The sequence below is a fragment of the Petaurus breviceps genome, unplaced genomic scaffold (assembly GCF_028583685.1).
Source record: "Petaurus breviceps papuanus isolate PSGF00001 unplaced genomic scaffold, PetGlider_PUasm1.0 151, whole genome shotgun sequence".
NCBI lineage: Eukaryota > Metazoa > Chordata > Mammalia > Diprotodontia > Petauridae > Petaurus > Petaurus breviceps.
Genome location: NW_027185712.1, coordinates 34,525,119 through 34,546,288, shown reverse-complemented (window position 1 = coordinate 34,546,288; position 21,170 = coordinate 34,525,119). Strand labels below are relative to the sequence as shown.

General features: G+C 35.6%; 1 protein-coding gene across 1 annotated transcript in view; it reads right to left on the bottom strand.

Annotated features, from left to right (window-relative positions):
- Positions 1-21,170, bottom strand: part of MARCHF6 (membrane associated ring-CH-type finger 6) — a 90,569-nt gene that overhangs the window by 49,281 nt on the left and 20,118 nt on the right. The window contains 3 exon segments of the mRNA XM_069077125.1: positions 2,490-2,563; positions 4,656-4,674; positions 5,826-5,922. Coding sequence (XP_068933226.1) covers positions 2,490-2,563; positions 4,656-4,674; positions 5,826-5,922 — 190 coding nt within the window.

Here is a 21,170-nt window from a genome sequence, read left to right as displayed (position 1 = left end):
ATCAAAATACATATATACTTTAATTACATTGCTTCCTTCTTTTGTGCACATGAATTTAAAATCTGAGTTGATTAGTAAGTGCTTGATTGCATCCACATTGTTTCCTGTGGGCATCTCTCCCCTTTCTTCCTCATGGTATTATTTCTCATTTTTTAAGAATTTCATTCTTAAGAAGTTCTCATTGTTTATTCTCATTCTTCCTGGTTTGATTTCACATGTAGATTTTTAAGCCATGTGACTGTACTTTATTTTATTTTTTTTGCCTTTTGGAGAGCAGTTGGGGTTAAGTAACTTGCCCAAGGATACACGGCTAGTTTTTTTTGTGTTAAGTGTGTCTGAGACCAGAACCGAACTCAGGTCCTCCTGACTCCGGTGCCGGTGCTTTTATTCACTGAGCCACCTAGCCGTCCCTGAATAATAGGACATCATCAAAACCTCCTCTTACTCCTTCCCTCACTACATTGCCATCATTAATAGCGAATTTTTGCTAGAGTCTGTGCCATTCAACATCTTTTATCATCAAAGAATAGATGGTATACTTTTGCAATTCGCAGACACTTAAGGCTTAACAATAAGTATGTTAGCTAAGAATAGCTAACATGTAAGAAGACAGAATCAAGATTAAAAGCGACCTTTAAACTTATATTGTTGAGGGGCGGCCAGGTGACACAGTAAGAGAGCCGGCCCCGGTGTCGGGAGACCCAGGATCGGTTCCGGCCTTAGATACTTGGCACCCACACAAAAAATAACTGGCTATGTAACCTTAAGCAAGCCACTTAACCCAAACTGCTTTAAAAAAAAATTTATATTGTTGGGCTAAATCAAATAAGATAAAATTTAACAGGATAAATGTAAAGTCAAGTTAAAAAAAATTATATACTTCAGAAGCATAAGATGGAAAAGGTATTGCTAAATCCCAGGTTCTCTGAAAAAGATTTTGGGTTTAGATTGTAAGCTCAGTAAAGCAATGGGATACGGCAGTCAAAAAAGAGGCTACATTAAGAGAAGCACAGTAGCCAAAGTTAGGGAGGTGATAATCCTACTGTATTTTGCCATGGTGAGACAATATCTGAGTGTTAGCATCAATATCACCTTTTAGGAAGGTCAGTGATAAGCTAGAAATTCTCTACAGACTAGGACAGCAACCAGGTTTACGAATGGCCTCGAGATCATGCCACATGAAGATCAGCTGAAGTAAGTACAAATATTTATTCTGGAGAGGCTATCCTGTTTGGGTATAGAGTGTACTAGATATCCTTAGAGGTACTTTACAAATTTGAGATTTTGTAAATAACCGGAGGCTAAAGAAAACAACATTCTAACAAAAAATTAAGGGTGTGTGTAGTTTTACAAATTTCACAGAAAATGAAGCTTGGTAGTTTAGGTTTTTAATTTGCTATAAGGCCAATAAAGCTATTTTTTTTAAAGCTTCATGTGATAATTTTTCCGTTCTAAGAAATTAATAATAATATTGACCTTAATGATGCTGATAACTGGATTTCAAGATGGAAGGGCTATGAGAAATTATATAATTCAAACAATTTATTATGAAGTTCTGGCAGAGCCAGAAGTCAAATCCAGTTCATCTCTCTCAGGTATATGCATTTCTACAGATGGTAATATAATTAGACTTTATCAAAGAAATGAGAAACTATTTTTATTAATAATTCATGTTTTCCAGTGGGAAAAAAAAATACAAGGTCAATAATACTCATTTCTACCACACATACTTTTGTGACTCAAAATACTCAAAAAAATTTAACCCTTGCAAAGTTTATGTCCCAGAAAAAACATACACCCAACACATAAATTGGATGTTCCTATTTCATTATAATTACTTAAAAAGTAATAGTATGGAAGGGAGGAGATTAGTTTCCCCCACACCTTCCTTTCAGTGGATCAGGAACTTATTCCTGCTTAATAAAGTGGTATCAAAATTGTTTTAAGTATTGAAGTAGAATTTAAACTCTTTGAGAGCACTTCACTATTGTCTACTGTACTATTGCCTTTGTATATTAAGCACTTAGGATAGTGCCTTAAACTTAGCAGGCATTAAGTTGTTTGTTGAATTTAATTAAACATTTTAGATGTTTAACTAAATGAAGACATAATAGATTTGGTAATACAATACATATTCGATTTTTTTTTGTTTTTTTTGAGGGCAATTGGGGTTAAGTGACTTGCCCGAGGTCACACGGCTAGTTAAGTGTGTCAAGTGTCTGAGGCCACATTTGAACTCAGGTCGTCCTGACTCCAGGGCCGGTGCTCTATTCACTGCACCACCTAGCCACCCCATATGCGATGTTTTTAAAAACAAACTAGGTAATAAGAAAAAGGAGTTCAGAATACTTTTTATACTAAAAATCAGAAGGGTGAAATATGAAAAGAAAGGATAAAGATTCTAATATTACTTTTAAATTTCAAGTTGAAAGTTGCAAGGATGTAATACACAAAAAAGGCAGTAAAAATTGTTAATACTATAAACTTACTTGGTGTGAAAGCAAATCTGTGTTTGCATAGTTCACAGTATTCTTTTCTGCTGTGTTTCAACCACTGAACTAAGCTGAAATTAGAAATACATAATGTTTATAAATTATAATACTGCAGAAATAGTATATTTTTATACACAATACATTTTTAAAGTTTAGATTTATAGTAACTATAATTTTCACTTTTTCATAAAAAAGCTCTCCCCATCTTCAAAACACTGCATTTAACTTTGACATTTTGTATAACTACATAACATTTTGCATAACTATACAATGATACCAGAGTAGTAAACAGAACCTTGGGAGTAAGAGTTAAGGGGAGAGGAAGAGTATTTTCCTCTTTAGGGTAGTCACAGAGGGGGGCATGGGACTATAGGATAACCACAAGGCAGAGAGGACTGTCACAGGGAAGAAGCACAAAATCCCACCTCCTAAAATGAATATGTACCAAGTGCTAGAGTTTCTAATTAAAGATCTATTGGTACCTTCAGTGATAGTCAGAAAGAAAATGCCACTAAGATGAAAACCAAAAAATGGTTATGAATATATTTATTTTTTAAGAAACTTAAAAACAATCCATAAAGTTGGCTGTACATTAATCAACAAGCATTTATTAAGTGCCTCCAATGTACCAGGTGTTGAGGATAATACAAAAATGAGACAGCTCCTGTCTTGAAGGAGCTAATGTTTTACTGGAGAGGACAGAGAATGTTTATAAATAAGAAAATACAAAATAAATACACACAAATTGGGAGTAAGGAAAGGTTTCCTCATGCAGAAGGTGGCACTTGAGCTGAGCTTTGAAGGGAGCTGGAAATTCTAAGAGATAAGAAAGAAGAATGCTCCAGACATGGGAGTCAGCCTGAAAGGAACAGAGGCAAAAGATGGAATGTTGTATGGGGAGAACAGCGAGTAGAGGCCAGCTTGGCTTAAGGACAAAGTGCATAAAGGAAAGTAATATGTAATTACTTCCAAGTAACCAAAACTACTTTAAGCAAAAAGAAAAAAATCTGGCCTCAGAAAACCCTCAATGGACTAACAATACTGATTTAGATGCTCTCAAATGTTTCATCCAGCTCTATAATGTTCAGAATCTCTGCTTATTATTTTGTTCCCCATAAGCTATCTTTTGTTATTTAACTAAAGTTCCTATTTCTTTGTGACACTTTAAAATTTATTTGAAGTAGTTATTTTCAATCCCTCCAATTAACAGATGAGGAATCCTAAGTAAGTGAAATTCCATTATATCAATGTTTCCTCTACATTATATAGTGTCTAATGCCAACAAAATTAATTCAATATTAATTATAGATTTGTAAAATACATCAAAGAACGTTTCTATTTTCTTGTTCAAACCTGTGATACTTGTACTTAGAAAAACTGTGCAATTCTTACTTAAAGCCTTACTCAAAAAGGTGCTACACAAATAGGGAAGATACAAAGCAGGACAACTAAGAAACTTGAGGACATGCTATACCAGAAAAGAACAAATAATTAGGACTTTTTAGTCTGCAAAGGCTAAAAGGGAGATGAGTCAAATTTTTAAAATTCTTGAATTTTATTGATAGGATAAATATCAGTAAGTTCATCAAACACCAGAAGACAGACATACCTCATATAATTTCCTAATCAATATTTCAAAATAATATCAAATAATCAAAGTCTGGTATTTCACTGTGGAGAAACTATTGTAAATGGTGGTTGTCCTCTCTCATCACAAATCCCAAGACCCAGGAGATACTGGTAGAGAGTGGCTTTCGAAGCCAATCAGAAAACTTGTTGGCCCAGTCCAAGGGAAGTCACCACTACAAGCAAATAAAGGGCAGAGTTCCTATTTAAAACAATATTCCCTGCACTCATTTCTCCATCTGTATTGATGTTTTGGCCAACAAAGTTTTTGCAGAACCAATGACCAATACCAGTAACATATGCCCACAGCAGATAATAAGAAAACACTGAAATCTGAAAGAGTCTAGTATATATAAAAATTCAATAAACATTTATTTTGCACTAACTATTTATTTTGCACCAATTTATTTTGTAGGGCACAGTGCTAAGTACAGAGATAAATAAGACACTGTCTTTATTTTCAAAAAGTTTTTAATTTCTTATTGGTGCACATATACTACTTTACCCAGCAGGTAGTCAACACATGGAATTCCTTACCTCCAACAGATAGTAAAAGCTGAAAATATAAATTCAAGAAGTATTTAGATAAAGACATGGATGATTTATCCATAAAATTTTATTAGGGAAGTTAGCAATTTGGGGGCATAACGCTAATCTTTTAGATGTTTTTCATAAGATATTCATGTTTTCCCTCAAAACATCATATAATATCATTATTAGAATTACAATACTGTGAAGAAAGCATCATTGTTGGGTTCCCTCCTCTTAGGAAATCTTCTATCAGAGGCTGGATGACCACTTATGAGGTCTATCATAGTCGGAATTCCTTTCACATATGGGTTATTAGACTAGATGGACACTAATGTCTCTTCCGACTCTCAAATTTCTGATTTTTGCCTAATTCTATATGGCATTTATGATACCAAACTGTTCTCACTGATCCTATCTTTATATTCCTAGTGCCTAGCAGACATAGCATAGAATAGATACTCTATAACTACTTATTAGCTACTGAGTATTGAGTATAGTTACTGAGTAACTGTTATTTCAAAAGAAATGAACTGAGCCTTGCTTAATAGTCCTTTTCATGAAGCTTGAAATGAGGAAGCAAATATGACTCCCCTCCATGCTCTTTCCCATTTGTAAAGTCAAGCTGTATCCTGTCATGTCCAAAACGTTATCCACTTTTTGAACCCAGACTACCTGAAGTGACCAGGTTCATGTCCTTGTCTTAGTCTGTGTGCTATGACAGGATGCCTAAATTCAGACATTTAGAGTCTGGATATAACAGATAACCTTTCTAAGTATGTAATGCTTTTCCTATTCACTGAGATTTTACATATATATATATATATACATGTATATATACGTACACACACAAGCGATACTTTAAATTCATTCAGTGGGTGGAAATTTCCACATAAAGAAACCTGTTTTGCCAACTGGCTAGCTGCTTAAAATAAATTGAGAAAAATCTTACCTAAAAGACAATAAAAATAAAGTGGTTTTAAGTTCATGATACTAATTATTTTTAGTCTATATTCTCTTCTACTTATGAAAATCTGGGATGCTTGAGTAGGTATGCTTTTTCTTTAATCCCAACAGATAATAATACGTTAAAAATAAAGGGGTTTCTACAATTAAATAACAAATGATGCCAGCGATAAAAATGAGTTTTGAATTGTAATTTCTAAAAAGTCTACTCACCATTCTTGATGGATAAATTTAATACTGCCAGTACATACACAAGGATGATACAGTGGTTTCTCAGGTGTTCCTTCTGATCGACACACCCTACATATGTCTGTTAATTGAGAATAAAAACTCATTTATCTTTGGCTTAATTATCTTTGTAAAAAGAAATAAATCTAGGAATGATAAAATGAAGCATGTTAGGAAAAGCATAGGCTAGCATTCATTCATAATTAAAATTTTTTAAATCTGACTGATGCTAAAATGTTTATTCCTTAATGAAAATCTGACTAATTCATGAGAACAAAAGAACCAGATTCAACAAAGAATTTCACATAGGTAAGGGCAGAAATGGCACCTTCTGTTTATACATCTACTATCCACTGTCTATACATCTACTATATTGACAAAAGGCTGCATGTAGTATGGAAAAAAGCAAACGAGTATAGCGTCAATGGATAAATACAAGAAAAGGTTATTTGATGATCTACCTAGTACAACAGCAGTAGCTACAGTATGTCATATTGTACACAAAAGGGTAACAAAAGAAACTCATTTTTTAACTCCGGCCTCTCTAAAAATCACAGAAAACTAAATAATGAAAATCATAGCTTATCCTTATCTGAAATAAATGGTGACCTCTAACCTTTACCAACTTTTTGAGAGAGTAAAAATGTATTATACTCCCAAATATACATTAAACAAACTTTATGTATATTAATTGGCAATAAGAGACCTCTTTGGGTCAGTGTTTTTCTATTAGAATCTAATAAAGAAGTGGGGCGGCTAGGTGGCACAGTGAATAGAGTACCAGAGTTCAAATTTGGCCTCAGACACTTAACACTTACTAGCAGTGTGACTTTGGGCAAGTCACAACCCCAATTGCCCTGCTCTCCCCCCCTCCAAAAAGCAAAAAAAAAAAAAAAATCTAATAGAGAAAACTTCTTAATGATGGTTAAAAGTCAGTTATCCAAATTGGAGAGCTGGGATGGGAGAAAAACCCTACTTGACTTTTTGTCTTTCTACACTGAAATTTCTGAAAATCTTTACATGCATCTTCCTTTCTGATCCCTTGAAAAGCTATAATTGTATTTTCATTCAATCTATATATGTTAAAGATTTCATTTATAAAAAGGAACATCTCCTATTATCCTTTAATTCAAAAGTTCTTTTTAATTTCTACATTCCTTTTCCAAAAAAATGCAGTTAGCTTTCCAATACAAAACTAAAGTGACTTGTGATTTCATTAAATTAAAATTAAAAGAAATCTTGGAAATCTGGTTCAACTGAACTAACTATAACTAAACTACAATGATATTCTCATCTATAAAAGATTTGGACTAATTGACCTCTGAGAATGCTGCCAGCCCAAAATCTACTATCAATAAATTATTCAATTGATGAACATTTATTAAGCATCTATTATGTGCTAGGTACTAAAGATACAATTCAAAGAATTAAAACAATCCTTTTCTGAGAAATGATCCTATGTAGGTAAATATTCCATACAATTCAATTCAGCAAACAATTACCAAGTGCCTACAGACTAAGGCTCTAAAAGAAAATAAGACACAAGGTTTAAGACATACAAACGCATATCTAGGACATGTCTTGGAATATAAATGAATATAAGGTCAACAGATTAACACAGGAGATTTCAAGGAATGATCATTCCTAACTAGAGGGATCCAGAAAGGCTTTAAAGAAGGCTAGATCCTGAAGATTTCAACAATTAATCAACAAGTATTTATTAAATAACTATTAAGTGTCAAACACTTCAGTAGGTACTAGGGACAAAAAGAAAAAAATGCTCTGCTCCATAACTGTTCACAAAAAGAAATACCTTTAGACAAAAATTATGGAAACTATTTTCAATTTAAAAATTAACTTAGTTCCATCTGGGAAATATGGAACAATTTCTCAACCAATTTACACAGTTAAAAGAGCATAAAAAAGGTTTGTTTAATGTATTCAAGGATCAAGTGCCTACTATTTTCCTGTCAAGGAAATGAATTAAGCATAAAATGAGCCTCTGACTTGCATCATTATCACCACCACCACAAAAACTTTTTATAGTTAAAAGTGGAATATTTCATTCCTGAGCCTCTTCTTGAAAACCACCAGTAATGGGAAACCCCTTACCTTTCAAACACACTTATCTCACTTCTAGATCTAATTATTAGTAACTTTTTCTTTATATGGAGTAAAAGTCTCACTGGTTCTGGTTATATGTTCTGAGGTCAATCAGAACAAGCTGAATCTTGTTCCATGTGGCAACCCTTCAAATTCTTTCAAATGATCCATATGACATGATTTTGAGTCACTACCTCATCTTGGTTTTCTTCCCCTGGACAAACTGTATTAGTGTTCTATTTAAAATATGGTGCACAGAATATGGAAATTTATTTTGCTTGACTATGCATATTTGCTACAAGGGTTTTCTTTTTCTTTTCTTTGAAGGAGTGGTGGAGAAAGAAAAGTGATTTTTAATTGAAAAAAATTTTAAATGTAGATGGCCAGAACTGACCTCAATACTCAAGTTGTGGCTTGATGAGGTCCGGGAAAGAAAGACCATCATATCTTTGTACTGTACTACACTGTTTCTCTCTTTAAAATAATCTGGTACATAAAGATTGATGTTATAAAACTTATTTATAGAAATGACAACCTTACAACATAAGGCAAATGAAATCTTCCAAGTTTCCCTATTCTAGGCTTCCCTATTTCATTACCTTAGTAATGCTCAAGATTAGGGCTTAAAACAATGCATGTCTCTTTCTTATAAAATCTGTACCTCTTCACAATCTATAATTCTCTATTGGAAAGAATAGCACATCGTTTTATCTAGCATCATTAGCAATGAAAATTTAAGTAAATTTCCTAGATAACTGGTAAATATCCTGTTAAGCAACAAATTTTAATTCATTTAAACTATTTTGCATGATATTTTTCCTTTGTCCTCTTAAAAAAGAACATAAAAATGTGTTTTTAATCATTGAGTCATAATTATGTACAACACTTTTTGTTATACACCATTATAAAAAATTTTATGCTATGTTCCCACCCAACCATCCTTTCTGAGTTCCTGTCTCTTTTTAGAATAATATTTCTGTGTCTCTTTGTTCTGAATAACAATATCTACCATCTGCATTCTTCACCATTCTATTACTCCAAGTTGTTAGTTTTGAGCTGTCAAGGACTGAAAAACCAGATAACTTATACAAATTAAGTGCAGCAAAATTAGTTATTAAGATGATCAGTATCTACAGTAAAGCTGCAAACTACAAAATAAAACTTCAGAAATCAACACCATTCCTAAATAATAAGAACAAAACCTAAGAAACAAAAATAGGGAGATCCCATTCCAAATAACTATAAAATGCATAAATTGTGGAAATCAACCTGTCAAGGCACACAAAAGACTTGTACAAATCAATCTATAAAATATTCCCCTTAAAGAAATAAAAAAACCGGGGCATCCAGGTAGCACAGAGAGTAAGAGCACCGGCTCCAGTGTCAGGATGACCTGGAGATCGAATCCCGGGCTCAGACACTTAGCACCCACCCAGAAACACCTGGCTGTGCAACCTTGAGCAAGTTACTTAACCCCAATTGCTTAGGGGCGGCCAGGTGGCTCAGTGAGTAAGAGCACTGGCTCCAGTGTTGGGATGACCTGGAGATCGAATCCCGGACTCAGATACTCAGCACCACACCCAGAAATAACTGGCCGTGTAACCTTGAGCAAGTTACTTAACCCCGATTGCTTAAAAAAAAAAAAAAGAAAAAAAGAGAAAAAAACAACGTAGATAGCTAGAAGCATATTCAGCAATCATGACAAAATAATAAAAATAACAATACTACCAAAGTTAATTTACATTTTAATATTATACCAATCAAATTACCAATGGTATAGAATGTGGTAAAATAATTACAAAATTCATTTGGAAAAACAAAAGATATTGAATAAGAAGGGAAAGAAATAGAGACAAAATGGGAATAGGACTTCCAGGCCTCAAACTATATTATAAAGCAGCAGACATCAAAACCATCTGGCATTTGTCAAGAAAACAGAGAGACAGATCAATGGAACAGACTAGACATGGGAAAATCTGAAAAAATAGAACTTAACCCAGTTTTTGATAAAGTGGAAGACTTTAATTCCTCACCCTGACCTAAGCAAAATTCCCTATTAAATGAAAACTGCTGCGAAAAATTCTGGCAGGAATTAGAGCTACATTTATTCCCAGAAATTAGAGTTATATTTTATGCCAAAATACATTCTAAATGGATATGACTTTAATATTAAAGATCATAAGAGAAACAGATCATATTCCTCTCACGGCTAGGGGTTAGAGATGTATTCTCAATCAAACAAGCCAGAGAAAGGCAATAATAAAAGATAAACTAGATAACTCTTATCACATGAGACTGAAAAGCTTCTATAGAGACAAAATAAATGCATCTAAGATCAGAAGGGAAGGAGTCAAATGGGAAAATATTTATATCAAGTATCTCTAGAAAGGGCTTGGTATCAAGATAAATAAATAATTAGCAAATAAATATGACTAAAAGCCATTCAAAAGTAGTCAAAAGATATGAAAAATTAACCAATGAATTGCCAAGTACTGAACACTACATGAAAGAATGTGCCAAATAATTAATAATGAAAGAAATGCAAATTAAAACAACCCTAAGGTTTTACTTCACTCTGTAAAATGGCAAAGATGACAAAAATGGCAAGTCAGTGATGGAGGGATTATGAAATGATAGGCACACTAATAAATAGTTGGAACTGTGAAATGTTACAAGTTATTTGGATTGTGTACATAAAGTGATTAAAGGTCTATACTCTTTGAACCAGAGACTCCTTTACTAGGCTTATACCCCAAGAGAGTCATCCATAAGAAGAAAATTCCCACATATACCAAAATATTTATAGCAGCACATTTTTGTGATAGCAAAGAACTGGAAATAAAATACATGCCTATCAGTTTAGAAATGGCTAGACAAATTTTTAAAAAATTTTCCCAACTGCACAGAAAACCTTTTTAACATTCAAAAATTTCTGAATTATAAATCTTTCTCTTGCCTTCCCTAGCCCCCTCATTGAGAAGGCAAACAATTTGACATAAGCTATACATGTACAATTATGCAAAACATTTCTATATCAGTCATGTTGTGAGAGAAAGCAGGCAAAATAATAAAAGTAAAAAAGTATGCTTCAATTTTTAAAAATTTTATTTATTTACTTTTAGTTTACAACATTCAGTTCCACAATCCCTTGAGTTTCAAATTTTCTTCCCCCCTCTCCCCCATGGAGGTATGCAATCAAATGTAGGTTCTACAAATACCTTCACATTAAACATCAGTTGAGTTGTAAAGAAGGTTTATAACCAATGGAATGAACAATGAAGGGACAAAACAAAACACAAAATAGAGAGCAAGTAGTTTGCTTCAATCTGCATTCAGACTCTATAGTTCTTTCTCTAGATGTGGATATCCCTTTCCATCATGAGTCTTTTGTAGCTGTCTTCTAAACTTGCACTGCTGAGAGAAGCCCAGTTTATCAAAGTTAGTCATCATAGATACTATGTGTCTGTAAGTGTGTACAAAGTTCTCCTGGTTCTGCTCTCCTCACTCAGCATCGGTTTATTTATTTTTACAAATCCTTTAACTTCTGGTTTACAGCATTCATTTCCACAAGATTTTGAATTACAAATTTTCTCCCTGTTTTTCCCCTACCCACCACCCCAAAATAGTGGTCCCACAGGATATCTCCTCCTCCAATCTGCTCTCTCCCATATCTTCTCCCATACCCCTTTCGACTTTTCCAGTAGGGCATGGTGGATCTCTATGGCCCAATCAGCATCAGTTTATATAAGCCTCTCCAGGTTATTATGAAGTCCATCTGGTTTGCTCCTCATTTCTTATACAACAATAGTATTCCATCACATTCATATACCACAACTTGTTTAGCCAATCCCCAACTGATGGTCATCCCCTTGATTTCCAATTCTTTCCCACCACAAAAAGAGCTGCTATAAATATTTTTGTACAGATGGGTCCTTTTCCCACTTCTATGATCTCTTTGGGATATAGCCCTACAAGTGGTATTGCTGGATCAAAGGGCATGAAACTTTTTGCTTTTGTTTTTGGAGGGCAATTGGGGTTAACATGTGACTTGCCCAAGGTCACATGGCTAGTTTTGTGTTAAGTGTCTGAGGCTGGATTTGGGTAAGTACTTTTTTTTTTTTAAGCAATCGGGGTTAAGTAACTTGCTCAAGGTTACACGGCCAGTTATTTCTGGGTGTGGTGCTGAGTATCTGAGCTATCTCCAGGTCATCCCGACACTGGAGCCGGTGCTCTTACTCGCTATGCTACCTGGCTGCCCCTGGGTATGTACTTTTTTATAGTCCTTTGGGCACAGTCCCAGATTGCTCTCCAAAATGGTTGGATCAGTTTAAAACTCCACCAACAATGCATTAATGTTCCAATTTTTCCAGTATTTATCCATTTTTTTTCCTCTGGAGATAGTATTTTTTATCATAAGTCTTTCAGAAAATGAAATTGTTGAAAATAGCTAAGTAATTCAATATTGATCATAGTACAATATTGCTGTTACTGTGTATGACGTTCTTTTGGTTCTGCACATTCCACTTTGCAATCAGTTCATGTAAGTCTTCTCAGATAATTGTGAAAGGATCTTGCTCATCATTTCTTAAAGTATAACAGTATTTCATCACCATCATATTCCACAACTTGTTCAGTCATTCCCCAATTGATAGGCATCCCCTCAATTTCGAATTCTTTACCACCAAAAAAAGAACTGCTATGAATATTTTTATACCTATAGATGTCTTCCCCTTAAAAAAATCTATTTGGGAATTAGGGAGTCTAAATGCAGAATGAAGCAAACTACTTACTCTCTCTTTTTTGTTTTGTTTCTTCTCTCTCATTATTCATTCCATTGGTTATAATTCTACTTTACAACTTGACTAATGTTTACTCTGAAGGTATATGTAGAACCTATATCAGATTGCATGATACCATGGTGGCGGGAGGGGTGGGGTAGGGGAAAAAAGCTGGAACTCAAAGGCTTATGGAACTGAATGTTGTACACTAAAATAAATAATTTTTTTAAAAAATGAAAAAATTCTTTAAAAAAAAATCTGTTTTGGGATACAGACCTAGCAGTGGTATTGCTGAGTCAGAGAATATGCAGTTTTGTAACCCTTTGGGCATAGTTCCAAACTGCTGCTTTCCAGAATACTTGGATTAGTTCACAACTACACCAACAGTGCATTAGTGTTTCAATTTTCCCATGTTCCCTCCAACATTTGTTGTCCTCCTTTTAGCCAAACCAATGAGTGTGAAGTGGTATGAGTGTGAAGAGTTTTTCATTCACATTTCTCTAATCAATAGTTAATTACAACATTTTTCATATGACTACAGGTAGCCTTGATTTCTTCTTTTGACTACCTGTTCATATATTTTGGCCATTTATCAAATGGGGAATGACTAATATAAAATAAGTTTCACCTAATTCTCTATATATTTGAAAAATGAGGGCTTTAGCAAAAAATTGCTTTAAAATTTCCCCCCAGTTTTCTGCTTTCCCTCTAATTTTGGCTGCATTGGTTTTGTTTGTACGAAGTCTTGTTAATTTAATGTAACCAAAATTATCCACTTTACATATTCCCATTCAATTTTCTGCAGGTCTACTATATTTAATTTTTCTAAATTCCTATTTATCTCCGTAACTTCTTTTCTTGTTTATTTTTTGGTTGGATTTATCTAGTTCTGAGAAGGAAAAGTTGAGGTCCCCCAGCAGCAGAGTTTTATTGTCTATTGAATATTGTAACTCATTTAACTTATTTGGCACAAATATTGAGTACTGGTCTTATGTAATTGTACATGGTACCTTTGAGCAAAAAGTGATCTCCCTGCTTATCTAATTAGATTTTCACTTCTGCTTTGTTTGAAATCATGATTGCTATCCCTGCTTTTTTTTTTTACATCAGCTGTGTTATAATAGATTCTACTCCAGTCCCTTAATTTTATTCTGTGTATCTCTCTGCTTAGTAGGTTTCTTTTTTTTTAATTTTATGTTTATTTTTAGTTTACACCATTCATTTCCAAAATATTTTGAAGTATAAATTTTCTCCCCGGTTTTCCCCTACCAACCACCCCAAAACAGTGATCCCACTGTATACCCCCTCCCCCAATCTGCTCTCTCCTATATCCTCCCCTGTGCCCCCTCTGACATTCCAGTAGGGCAAGATGGATCTCTATACCCCAGTGCCTGTGTATCTGATTTCCCAATTGCATATAAAAATATTAATAATAATACATATATATTTAAACATTTTATTTTAAAATTTGAATTCCAGATTCTTTCCCTTCCTCCCTTGTCACTCACCCTTACTGGAAAGATAAGCAATTCAATATAGGTTGTAAATGCATAGCTATGCAAAACATTTCCATAGTGGATATATTGTGAAAGACTGACTATATTTCTCTCCATCCTATCCCATCCCCCACTTGTTCTATTCTCTACTTTGACCTTGTCTCTTTACAAAAGTGTGTGCTTCTAACTACCCTCTGCCCCAACCTGCCCTCTGCTCCATCATCCCCCCTTCTCATCCCCTTTCCCCCTACTCTCCTGCAGGGTGAATACCCTATTTAGTGCGTATGTCATTCCCTCCCTAAGCCAAATTCAATGAGAGTAAGGTTGACCCATTCCCTTTTGTCTTCCTGTTCTTCCCCTCCATTGTAACAGTTTTCCCTTGACTCTTCTATATGAGATAATTTACCCCATTCTGTCTCTCCCCATCTCCTCTCATTATATTCCTCTTTCACCTTAATTTCACATAAGTATCATCCCTTCATATTCAATTGGTCCTGTGACCTGTCTGTGTATATCTGTACACATACATACACATTCACATATGTATTCATATGCCCATATGCCCTCCTATACAGACATATATATGTAATACATATACATTTATATTCCCTTCAACTATACTCATACTGAGATAAGTTTCATAGGTTACAATTATCATTTTTCCATGTAGGAATGTAAATAGTTCAACTTTGGCAAGTTCCTTATGATTTCTTTTCCCTGTTTACCCTCTTGTGCTTTTCTTCCTTCTTGTATCTGAATGTCAAATTTTCTGTTCAACTCTGGTTTTTTCATCAAGAATGCTTGAAAGTCCTCTATTTCACTGAATGACCATATTTTCCTCCTGAAACATGATACTCAGTTTTGCTGGGTAGGTGATTCTTGGTTTTAATCCCAGCTCCTTTACCCTCCGGAATATCATATTCTAAGCCCTTTAATCCCTCAGTGTAGAAGCTGCCAGATCCTGGGTTATCCTGATTGTGTTTCCACAATATTCAAATTGTTTCTTCCTGGCTGCTTGTAATATTTTCTCCTTGATCTGGGAACTCTGGAACCTGACTATAATATTTAATATTCCTAGAAGTTTTCTTCTGGGGATGTTTTTCAGGAGGTGATCAGTGGATTCTATCAACCTCTATTATGCCCTTTGGTTCTAAAACATCAGGACAGTTTTCCTTGAGAATTTCTTGAAGGATGATCTCTAGGTTCTTTGTTTGATCATGACTTTCAGGTAGTCCAATAAATTTTAAATTATCTCTCCTGGATCTATTTTCCAGGTCAGTGCTTTTCCCAATGAGATATTTCTCATTGCCTTCTATTTTTTTTTATTTGTTTGGATCTGTTTAATAGTATCTTGATTTCTCATAAAGTCACTAGCTTCCATTTGCTCCAGTCTAATTCTGAAGGAATGATTCTCCTCATTGAGCTTTTGAGATTATTTTTCCATCTGGCAAATTCGACTTTTTAAGGCATTCTTCTCCTCATTGGCTTCTTGAGCCTCTTTTGCCATTTGAGTTAGTCTCTTTTTTTAAGGTGTTATTTTCTTCAGTCAGGTTGTTGACTCTCTTTTCAGGATTTTCTTGCATCATTCTCATTTCTCTTCCCAATTTTTCCTCCACTTGTCTTATTTGGCTTTCAAAATCCTTCTTATGCTCCTCTATGGCCTGTAACCAGTTCATATTTTTCTTGGAGGCATTTGGTGCAGGAGTTATGACTTCGTTTTCTTCCTCCTGTTCATGCTTTGATCCTTTTTGTCGCCAAAAAAGGAATCTAAAGTTGGATTGCTGTGCTTGCTCATGCTGCCACTCAAATAATTGACTTTTGGGCTTTTTGCCACAGTAGAACCCTGCTTCCAGAGAGGAGGGCTTTGTCCCAGATTACTGAGGTTTTCGCAGCTGCGGGAGCTATTAGTTTGGGTGCCCTCTCTGAAGCCTCCACCGGCTCTGGCACCTGGTCACACACCCCAGGACCTCCACCCTAGACAGCGATCCAGATTCAAGCAGGTTAAATCAAGAGCAATCACCCACAGGAATGGTTGCTTGGTACCCCTACAATCTGCAGGCCAGGAGCTCTGAAGCAGCCACACCATGGTGGCTGCACGGCCGCTGAGCCTCAGCCCCTTCTCCCTCCAGGGGCAGAGGCCAGATCGCACTCCCTGTTTTTGGGACCCCCTGTTCCCAAAGTCCACACTGACCTCTCACTTTGTCTTTGGTATTTATGGGTTGATAAATTCTGGAAACCACCACAAGCTGCTGGTGATCCACTCTCCAGAAATCCCTCTAGCCAATGCTGGTCATGGCTGCCCTGAGGCTAAAACTGCAGGCTCACACATGGCTGGGTTCTGCTCCCAGCACGCTGCGATAGAACCCTCTTGCCCACCTGCTGGCTGCCTTCAGTGGGAGGTTTGTTTCTCTCTGTCATTTTGTGGGTTCTGTAGCTCTAAAGTTTGTTTAGAGTCAAATTTTATAGGTATTTGAGGTGATTATGGGGAGAGTGCATGGAGTTTTCCTGCTTCTACGCCACCATCTTGGCCCTTAGTATGTTTCTTATAGGTGACATATCATAGGGTTCTGCTATCCACTTCCATTATGGGTGAGTTAATCACATTTAGTTATGATTACTAATTGTGCTGTGATTTCCCTTCATCGTATTTGTCCCACTTATCCTCTTCTCTCTCTCTGACCCTGTCCCTCCTCAAGTGTTTTGCTTCTGATCAGTGCCTCCCCCAATTCACCCTCCCTTCTATCAGCCACACCCCCCCTTATCATCTTCTGCCTCCTACTTTACTGTAGGATAAGCTAGATTTCTATATCCAACTGAATGTGTATGTTATTCTCTCTCTGAGCCAATTCCGATAAGAGTAAGGTTTAAAGTGTTTCCCACCACCTCTCCATCTTTTCCTCCACTATAAAATCTTTCATGCCTGTTTTATGTGAGATAATTTACCCCATTCTACCTCTTCCTTCCTTGCTCTCCTCTTTCTCACTTCTTCATTTTATTTTTTTGGATATCATCCCATTATAGTCAACTCCATCTGTGCTAAGTAACTCCTTCTAACTGCCCAAGTAATGAGAAAGTTCTTAGGAGTTACACGTATCATCTTCCCATGTAGGAATGTAAATAGTTCACCCTTCTTGAATCCCTTATGATTTCTTTTTCCTGTTTCCTTTTTTTGATGCTTTTCTTGAGTCTTGTATTTGAAAGTTAAATTTTCTATTTAGCTCTGGTCTTTTCATCAGGAATGTTTGAAAGTGCTCTATTTCATTAAATATCCATTTTCCCCCCTGAAGTATTATACTCAATTTTGCTAGTAGGGTGATTCTTGGTTGTAATCCTAGCTCCTTCAACCACCAAAATATCATATTCCAAGATCCCCTTTAATGTAGAAACTGCTAAATTTTGTCTGATTCTGACTGTAGCTCCAGGATATTTGAATTGCTTCCTTCTGACTGCTTTGCAAAATATTCTCTCCTTGAGCTGGAAGCTCTAGAATCTGGCTATAATATTCTACTTGGGGATCCCTTTTAGGAGGTAATCTTTGGTTTCTTTCCATTTTTATTTTACCCTCTAGTTCTAGGGTATCAGGGAAGTTTTCCTTGATAATTTCTTGAAATATGATGCCTAGGCTGTCTTTTTTATTATGGCTTCCAGGTAGTCTAATAATTCTTAAATTATCTCTCCTTGATCTATTTTCCAGGTCAATTGTTTTTCCAAGGAGATATTTCATTTTTTCTTCTATTTCTTCATTCTTTTGATTTTGTTTTATCTTTTTTCTAAGTTGGTATTACAACATTAAAATAATGGTATGGGTTAATAGAAACAGCAAAGAACCAAAGAATTAAAATGCAAGCTATGTGAATTCTCAACTAAAACCTGAATGTGTCTAATGTATTCATGCAGTAGCTAATTAAAAATTTAAGAAAGACAACAACTCTCAATATAATAAAGTGCTGCAAAACAACCGGCAATTTTCAGTTATCAAAATAGTTAGGTTTTGCATTTTGTATCCTTTTCTCAATCAGGAAAAAAATTCTTTTTGAATGTTATATAATATACATATAAAACAAGACAGAAAAATACACTAGAAATGTGTAACAATGGCTGTAAATATATTATCTTACATGTTTCTCATTGCCAATCAGTTAGTTATGGTACACACACAGCATGAAACTATTAAGATAATAAAGAACAGATAAAATACATGTCAGCTGTATGGTAGCATACAAGCAACACTCCCATCTACCTACTCTAAAAAAAATTACAAAATACTGCCAGAAAAAAGTCTTAAAACTACATATTTTAATAAGAAATAAATACAGTAAAGAATGATAATACTGAGAATCAAGGCCAGAGATTTCAAAAGTCATGTTATTTTTAGTTGATCCAAAATTTTGTCAACTAAGTTTTCAAAAGTTTGTTTAAAGCAAATGTTACTCATAAAAGTCACATGCATTTCACATACTTTCTTCCCAATAAAATACTTTGATAAACATCTAAAATATCCAAGTTTATCATAGTTGAGATGAAACTGGAACAAATACTGATATCATTTTAGCAAATCTCTCCTCAAATGTTTTGAGTGTTGTGATTTTATTCAACTAACCAAAATCAAAATCAAAATGGCACAGTATATACTGTTAGGAAATCAAAATATTGCATATGTAACACAAAGACAAAGTGTGGCACATAAACAAAAGCTAGTTGAATATAAAGGGATGAATGTCTATTGCATAGTAAATAAACTGAAAATCATTTCCAAGTGAGACAAGGTGTTAGATGTAGTTTTTAAGGAATTATATTCTATAGTGAGTTTTTGTACTCCCTTTTCCATTTGGCCAATTCTACTTTTTTTTTTTTTTTTGCTTTTTGGAGGGCAATTGGGATTAAGTGATTTGCCCAAGGTCACACGGCTAGTTTTTTTGTGTGTGTGGTTTTTTGTGTGTGTCTGAGGCTGGATTTGAACTCAGGTCCTCCTGACTCCAGGGCCAGTGCTCTATTCACTGTGCTGCCCCCAATTCTACTTTTTAAAGAGTTCTGCAATCCACTGCAGAAGAAGAGGTACTCATCTTTCCAGCCTATTTCCTGATTTTGAACTTGATGTTATGGCCAGACTCTACACCTTTCTGGAGTAAAAGTCTGGGTTGGTTTTGTTGGCTACTTTCTTGGGGTCCTGAGTTTTGTTGTTAGTCTAGGTTTTCAGAGACTGCGCAGGCTGTTTGCTTTCTGTGTTCCCAAAGTGGTCTAATCCAGGGAAAAGTTTGATCTCTGGTTTGAGTTTTACAAGTTCCTGACATGGTTTGGGACTAAGCAACAGCAGACTCCTGCTGTACTCAGCCCCTATCAGCCCACTGAAAAGCTCTAGTGGTTTAGAGCAACAACACAGTAAGGTAAGATTCCTGTCCTGTAAATTCTTCTATAGGACTGGGCTAGAAACTAGTCCTGAAACCATGATCTGATCCTGGGGTCTGAGCCATACCACTAATGCTTGCTGGCTTAATATCCTTTTTACCTGCTACACAGGCTAAGACCTGAGATCATCCTATACCCTTGAACTACATGCCTAGGTACACAGGTTTTCTCCTCAGTTCCCCTTGGATCTGTGACTAGAACCTAAGTAGTGAGTGACAAAGCTTTAAACTGGCATCTGTCCCTATGCCATGCAATACACCCGTGTGGGTCTGAGACCTCATCTTGGATGTAATCCCTATGTACTAAAATGCTCTACAGTGTATTCCTGGACAGACCTTATCTCTAGTGTATACAAACCCTATCTCCTTCACCTCCATAACTTCATAATGGCTAGCTGGTATCAATTAGCAGCTACCATTATAGGATTTCTAATTAAAGTCAAAAATTTAAGAATAATATATGTGTGAAGCATAGTATCTATTTCTATTCACTGAAAATTTGGCAGTGAGTAGAAGGGGGTTATACACAAACAAGCCTAATATTTTCCTTCAGTTGAAGATGTATGTTTGTTTGTTTATTGATTTATTTATGTAAGCAAATGGGGTTAAGTAACATGCTCAAGGTTACACAGCCAGTTATTTTTGTGTGGGTGCCAAGTATCTGAGGCTGGAACCTATCCCAGGTCATCCCAACTCTGGGGCCAGTGCTCTTACTCACTGAGCCACCTGGCCACCCCTAAGCAATGGGGTTAAGTAACTTGCTCAAGGTTACACGCCAGTTTTTTTGTGTAGGTGTTAAGTATCTGAAGCCGAAACCAATCCCGGGTCTCCCGACTCTGGGGCCGATTCTCTTACTCACTGCGCCACCTGGCCGCCCCTGAAGATGTTTATTAACCCAGAATACTTTCCAAGTTCTAAGTCCAAATGTTTTTCAGTGGAATCTGACTTTCTGTGACCCCATTTGGAACTTGGCAAGGCTACTGGAGTGGTTTGCCTTTTCCTTCTCCAGCTCATTTTATAGATGAGGAAACTGAGGCAAAAAGGGTTAAGTCACTTGCCTAGGGACACATAGGCAGTATCTGAGGTCAAATTTGAACTTAGTCTTCCTGACTCTAGGCCTGGTACTCTATCCATCTTGCCACCTAGCCTCCCTATTTGACTTTTCCATGTTTTCCTGAATATTCTCTTCCCTCAACTTTCCTGAAACTACTGTTCCTTGGTTCTCTTGATTAGATAACCATTCCTTCTTAGTCAATGAAGGCTCTGTCCTGGGCCTGTCTCTGTTTCTATCTGCATAGTCAGTTAATAAACATTTATTACGTGTCTACTATGCAGCAGGCAATGTGCTAAGTAAACACTTGGGATACAAAAGAAAGCCAATGACAGTCCTTGTCCTCAAGAAGCTCACCATCTAATGGGAGAAGACAACAAGCAAACAAATATGTACAAACAAGCTATATACAGAACAAATTAGAAATAATTAAAAGAAGGAACTAAAATTAAAATGGGTTGGAAAAGACTTCCTGTAGACCACAGAATTTTAACTGG